At 36.8% G+C, this 6743-nt stretch overlaps 1 protein-coding gene across 1 annotated transcript; it reads left to right on the top strand.

Moving 5' to 3' along the window:
• Positions 1-2302: 2302 nt before the first annotated feature.
• On the top strand, positions 2303-2725 carry LOC145113121 (uncharacterized). The gene has a single exon (XM_079049247.1). It carries the CDS (start codon positions 2303-2305, stop codon positions 2723-2725), a length of 423 nt encoding a protein of 140 aa, XP_078905373.1.
• The last annotated feature ends 4018 nt before the right edge of the window (positions 2726-6743 follow it).

The following is a 6743-nucleotide window of genomic DNA, read 5'->3' as shown; positions in this document are numbered from 1 at the left end:
AAGGCAAAGAGAGATAAAGAGCATAAAGAGGGAACATTTTGGATTCAAAATTCTTATATAGGTAGCTTTGTTTTGGGTCGTGTCAAAGTAGTAATACACCCAACTCGAAACGGGTTGCATTAAATGTTGGGTACTCAATTACCCTCCTATGTAATAGAAAAATCCAAGGTGAAAGGACGTTTGTTTGTGCAAAAAGGGTAACTGTCTATTCGGTTCAGAGAAAACGCTCAGACAATTTCATATTTTGTGTGCCAAAGCATGTTTATTGTAATTAAAAGATAATCATATAATTGTTCACAATTAAATGAAAACCTTAAAATAGAAAATTATTAATTTATTAGGTCGGAATAATGAAATTCTAAAAGACAAACATAAGATTCTTCCAAGAAGTGAAAAACACTCACTAATGTTTGATATTGATGCGAGAAATTTCACAATTTCTTGAACGTACATATGAGGAAAAACTGACATTGAAGATCTTAGAGGTATTAGAGATTGAAACAGAGATTTGAGAAATTCCGAGAGCTAAAGGATTAGTGCTTAGAAAGAGAGAAGAATGAAATCACATTACCATTTCGGATTTGAATTCCGAGATAATTTTACCAAATTGATCGGAATGTGAAATTTCTCCAAATAACTAATCAAATATGATTTCATAGTGGATTTACCTTACTTGAAAAAGAAAATATGAAAAAGCCAAACTTCCTTGAAGAAGACAAAAAAGACACATAAATATCCCTTATTTTCTTATCTGAAATACTTCTACAATGAAAAATAAGTTATCCTCAGAATTATTTGACTTTCCGATGTTGCCATCAGAGAGTGCAAACTTCCTTGAAGAATTGAGGATCGGTTAGCATCATTCCCATTTTGTTCAGAAAACTATTAAATTTGGTCTCATCTAATGCTTTGGTGAAGACATCAACGATTTCATCATCAGTTGGAACAAAAATGAGCTCAATATTACCGTTATAAACATGATCTTTAATAAAACGGTACTGAATATCAATGTGCTTGGTCATTGAGTGATGGATCAGATTATGAGAAATCGTGATGGAATTTTGAGATTCTCAATAGATCAGCATCTGTTGAAATTCGAAACCGTAGTCGAAAAGCTGAGACTTCATCCATCGAACTTGAGATGTGCAGCTTGCAGCAACGATGTAATCTGCTTCGGCTGTTGAGAGTACAATACAGTTCTACTTCTTGGACGACCAACTAACCAATCTTCCACCCAGAATTTGACTTCCACCGGATATGCTCTTCCGATCAAGTTTTCGGCCACCATAGTTGGAATCCGAATAAGCTTGCCACAGAAAGATTTCATGTGTAGCGTACTAAATTTCAAGGATCTGTTTCCCTTAAAGATATCGGAAAATTTGCTTCATAGCCAGGAGGTGAGACATTTTCGGATTAGCTTGGAACTTGGCACACAGGAAAGTTGAGAACATGATGTCAGTGCGAAATGAAGTGAGGTAAATCAGTGATTCAATCATTCCATATACTTTATCTGATCAACGGATTCTCCAGATAGGTTGAAAAATATATTGTGTCTGAGTCCCATTGGAACTTTAAGGTCACACCTTATGATCTAATGAGTCAAACACACGACACGCTGATAGATCAACGTCAGCGTCTACTACATGTATAGCACCAACGTATCAAGCTTATAAGCGTCATCTTACAATTCAGTTATCCGATTGTATTCTTTTGTATATTAGGTAATGATATATATAAGTATATAATATATCACAGATCTGGTATCTTTGTGATAAGATCAGTTCTTATTATAGATTAGATGCAATCCCTTCAATCAAGGGATATACCTGTATAGATTAGTATATATACAACATTAGGGAAAACCTTAATTTTGTGGTCGTGGCTTTGTGTCAGTCGTCTTTGTGACAAACCCGTCTTCTTGGTGAAGACAAAACTCTTTCTTGGTGAAAGAACAATTTGGAGAACTTCTGTGTTATTTACTTTATGTTTATTATTTTGCTTAGATTAGTTTTACGTTTTTTATTCATACTTGAAGTGTATCCGATCGATATAAACCTTCAATTGGTATGAGAGCGGGTTTGTGATACACTCAAGTACTCATGTCGAATCCCAAATCCTTTGGTCTCAACAAAATTCCTCCCTTTGATGAACATAATTTCACTATGTAGAACGAAGGAAATGGTTGTTCTTGAAACCATTGACTATGAGGTGAGAAATATTGTTGAAAAAGGTCCCCTTATTCCTATGTACCAAACCATGGTTAAAAACGCTCCCATTAGCCTCCCTGAAGCAAAAGCCAGAAATGAGTTATGATGACGATGACAAGAGACTTCTCAGTCTTGATGTGAAAGCCATGGATGCTATTGGAAACTCTGTTCCCTACCACGTGTATCATCTCGTACAAAGGTGTGACCCAACACAAGAGATGATGGATACGCTGACAGTGGCTTATGAAGGCACCATGGAAGTCCCGGCTATAACCATCAATAACCTTAATCGGAGATACGAGCATTTCTTAGCTCAACAAGGTGAGTCTCTTACCCAAACCTGTAATAGGTTTAACTGCTTAGTTAATGATATGCGCAGGATGGGAATCGTCAAGCACTCATCTCAGTTGGTTTTGAATTTTATCGATTCTATTGGGAAAAGCTGGGAAAATCAGCCTGATGCTCTTAAGAATGGTGAAAAGATCGATACCATGGATATGAATTTTCCTCTTCGGTAATCTGCGAAATTACGAAGAGACCAAAGCTATCCATAAGGAAATCATGAAGGACTCAAGAAAGGGTAAGTCTGTTGCCCTGGTGTCTCGAAAGGAAGCAAGGAAGACCATCAGCGACTCAGATATTTCATATCAGGGTGAAGAAAGTGATGAAGATCTCACCGATGAGCTTGTTTTCAGCGCTGCACTTATCGTTAAGCGTTACGAAGAAAGCAGTGTAAATGGGGTTCGAAGAGCTCAATTCAAGGGAAGCAGTTCACCAAGAAGATCCACTTCAGAGAAGAGAAACTCAGATAAGTGATTTAATTGTGTTGGCCCTGACGATTTTGCCAGGGATTGCAAGGAGAAGAAAGACGCCAAAGCCCTGAGAACTATGAAGTCTTGTACAAAAAGTTGGTAGCTCACATGAAGAAGGAATACCTCTCTGCCTAAAGCCTTCATTACAAAACAAGAGGATCTTGAAGAATGGGTACAAGAAGAGGAGACTTCTGAAGATGAGGGGCTGAATGTCAAGGGTCTTATGGCTGTTATAAATGATTCCCCTGATGGCATATGTGACGCTGGTAGTTTTCACGCTGACACTGGATCAAGTATAAATCTAGGACAAACTTGGTACCTAGACAGTGGAAGCTCTAGACACTTGAGGAAGTGTTTTATGTAGAAGGTATGAAAGGATGGTCCAATGGTAACCTTTGGGAACTTTCGAATGCAGGACGATTAAGCTGAGGAAGTGTTTTATGTAGAAGGTATAAAAGGCAACTTCATCTCCATCAGTCAACTTTATGATGCTAGTTACAAAGTTCTTTTCAACCATCATGAGGGAAAAGTGTTTGATTCTGAAAACAAAATCGTGCTTTCTGCTCTCAGGGAGAACGATATTTATATGGTTTGATTTATTGGTTTAAACGTTGATCCATTATTTTTATTTTATGATTGGCTACTTTTAAAAATTAAGAACATAAGCTACTATTTTTTATTTAGTATATATTTTTGTGCATTGAAATTTTCTTTTGTTTTACCAAAGGAGTATACATTCTAAATACACATTTTGCTACTAAAATTGCATATGTCCATTCCTCTCTTTCCTCTGTATGTGTCAAGACCTTCTGTCTTCATCTCAACATTGATCTAAACTTATTAAAATCAGCGTGTCAATCCTTGAATACATCACCCTCCTTGTGGAGCCAGTTGACGCTGACTCTACATCTTTTCTTCAACAACGACTTCCCTCTCACTGACGTTGATGCACACACTGATTGACATGTTTCTTTATGCTGATGAGACCAAATGCGGGATAATTGTGCCACCAAGCATTCCTTTGTGCGCATAGCTCTTCTGTCTTGAACAACTTATTTCGGTTGCAATGAGATGAAGTGGAGCTCCATGACCTGGCCTGATTAACTTCTAGATATGTTGTCACAGCAACTCCATCACCTCAAAGATCCAAATGTGTCTTCAACAAGAAAGTGATCCCACCTTCTCTTCCCTTAGGGATCTCAATGTATGGAACCATTGAGTTTTTTCTTGGTGACTCTCATAACTCAAAGGTTACAAAGATTAGATCCCTCTAAATCGTTGGTTACAAAAACTGGTTAATGTTCTTCTTTTGTTCTTGGTGAACATGAAGCTTGGAATCAATCTGTAGAACCTCAACGACTAAAGGCATTCTCTCTCTTTGTTTACTATGAATTGTGTTGTTTTTGTGTGATATGGTTAATCTTGTTTGTTCTCTTTTATAGCTGAAATTTCAAGTGGTAGGTAACTCGGAAAATGGAAATGCATTGATGACCATTCAATTCCAAAGATTTCATGGAACGACTCTTTATCACCTTTCTGAAAAAGTTTCACATTTTTCCCTGTTTAAACTATTTTTTTGTTTGACTAATTTTTTTGTTTGTATTCTTATATTGTTTATTCTTTTATACCATTTTGTAAAGGAATCTGACGGTGGCAATTTTGAGCCTAGTATGCAACTTTTGACACATCATCATCCCTAGAAGCATGATGTTGTATGTGACAAAATCTCTCTAAGTTTCTGATCAGCGAGACCATCTGCTGAGAACATTGAGTCACCCTCTCACGCTAATTGTGTAGTATTCTCTAAACTCTCAAAGTGAGATTGCCTGGTCCAAAAAAATATTGATAAAAAGGTTGGGGTGTTTATTTTTAATTTAATCACATTTACCTGACCCTGTCCCTAGAAGCATGTTTGGTGTATGCAGTAAGTCTCATGTTCTGCTGAAACAATAAGCAAACTCCAATGGCTTACCCTGATTGCATAGTCATCAGCGTAAGAGTTACTTGTTTGGTCGTTAAATGACAAAGGGTTGTTCATCTCCTTGACCTCCTAGTCTGAAGTATGACATGCTACCATTATGATTTAATGGTGAATATTTAATTCTATATTGCTACTTACTCCATGATACAAAAGTTTAAACCACTTCTTGTTGATGGGTTAAACTATTAATGATTCACTCTGATTTCACCTTAGCGTGACTAAAACAATCCATTCTCTCCACAAGTCTTTTAATATAGAACTTGATGATTCACTGTGTAAAACCACACACTAATAAAAGTTTGAAACTTTGTGCCAATGGTTAGTCTATGTACTGTAGGCTATCACACGCACCAATCCATTCTTTCCCTTATATTCTTCTTTAAATTTTTATGATTCTGTGTAATGTATCATACATTGATGAGAGCTTGACAAATCTGTGCCGATGTGTATATCATTGTTCGTAATATATTACACGCACCTATCCACTCTTGCCACTTTTCTTCTAATAAAAGTGATTTATGATTCAACGTATGAAACCACACGCTGATGAGATCTCGCAATACTATGTCATTGAATGATAGTTTTAGCCCATCCTATCATGAGAGATCACAAACTAACTATATGATTATCATAAATTCATTCGCTGATCGTTTACGCTGATGCTCATTGCTACTGATGACTTGTCTCACTGATGTAACTTCCTTGTCTCAACGGTAACTTTTTGGATAACTTCTAAAAAGATTCTTCATTATCTTGGGATACGAGATCTTTATGGCGCATATATCGTCACTCATGATTACGTAAAAATGAAGAAACTTTTTGGGTATAAATTGGGAATTCTTCTTTATTGGTCACTTTTACAAGCAATTAAAGTAATTAAGCTCTCTCTCAAAAAGACTCCAAGTCACCATCTCCCTCAAAGTTTTCACCATGTCAAATCCCTTGTATGAGTTTTCCCCCAGCGCTAACATCATCAAAGGTCCTCATGCTCTCGACTCTACCATCATCATTCAATGCACCAATGTGGCATTCTCGGATGAAATTCCGAAGCAGTTCAGAAACTCAGGAATAGAAGATTTTGTCAACTATGTCAAAAGTTGTCCTCTTCGATACGCATTCTTTGACTTTCCTTATCTTTTCTACCCTAAAAAAGTATGTGAGTTTTACTATACGTGTTATGTTGATACTGTTGCTCGAACCATTCCTGAAACCATTGGAGATGGTTAATATAGGGTTACCATTGATGTGGAAACCCTTCGAACTGGTCTTCGTCTTCCTCGATTTGAGAGTTACTCTGAAACACCCTCTGAAGAAAGTTGCAAATCTATTCGTGAAAAATTAGGGCATAACTTCAATCTTAAGGTCCTCACTCGTGATCCCTACAAGAACACTCTTCGCCAGCGTTTTAATGTAGGATGGAAATACTTAACATGCGTGATTGGAAAATGTCTTTGTCACAAGACCGAAAGTTTGGATCAATTGAATCTCTTTGAGTAAAGGATTTTATATTCTATTTTTTACAACAAGAAACTGGATTTTGCTCAACTTTTTCTTGATCAAATGGTTGACTGCTTTACTGGGAAGAAGAAGCCATTGAATGTTCCTTATCCTCGTTGGCTTGGTCTAATCTTGTCTCGAGAAGAAGGATATGTTGAAATTCATGGGATTATCATTCCAATTCCTACCCTTTCCCCAAAGATTATTAATGTTGCTCCATATCAAGATGATTTTCCTATTACTGCA

The sequence above is a fragment of the Lactuca virosa genome, chromosome 5, assembly GCF_052849685.1.
Source record: "Lactuca virosa cultivar CGN04683 chromosome 5, Lactuca_virosa_CGN04683_v6, whole genome shotgun sequence".
NCBI classification, from domain to species: domain Eukaryota; kingdom Viridiplantae; phylum Streptophyta; class Magnoliopsida; order Asterales; family Asteraceae; genus Lactuca; species Lactuca virosa.
The sequence above is the reverse complement of the archived record's forward strand: the minus strand, read 5'-3'. Positions and strand labels throughout refer to the sequence as shown.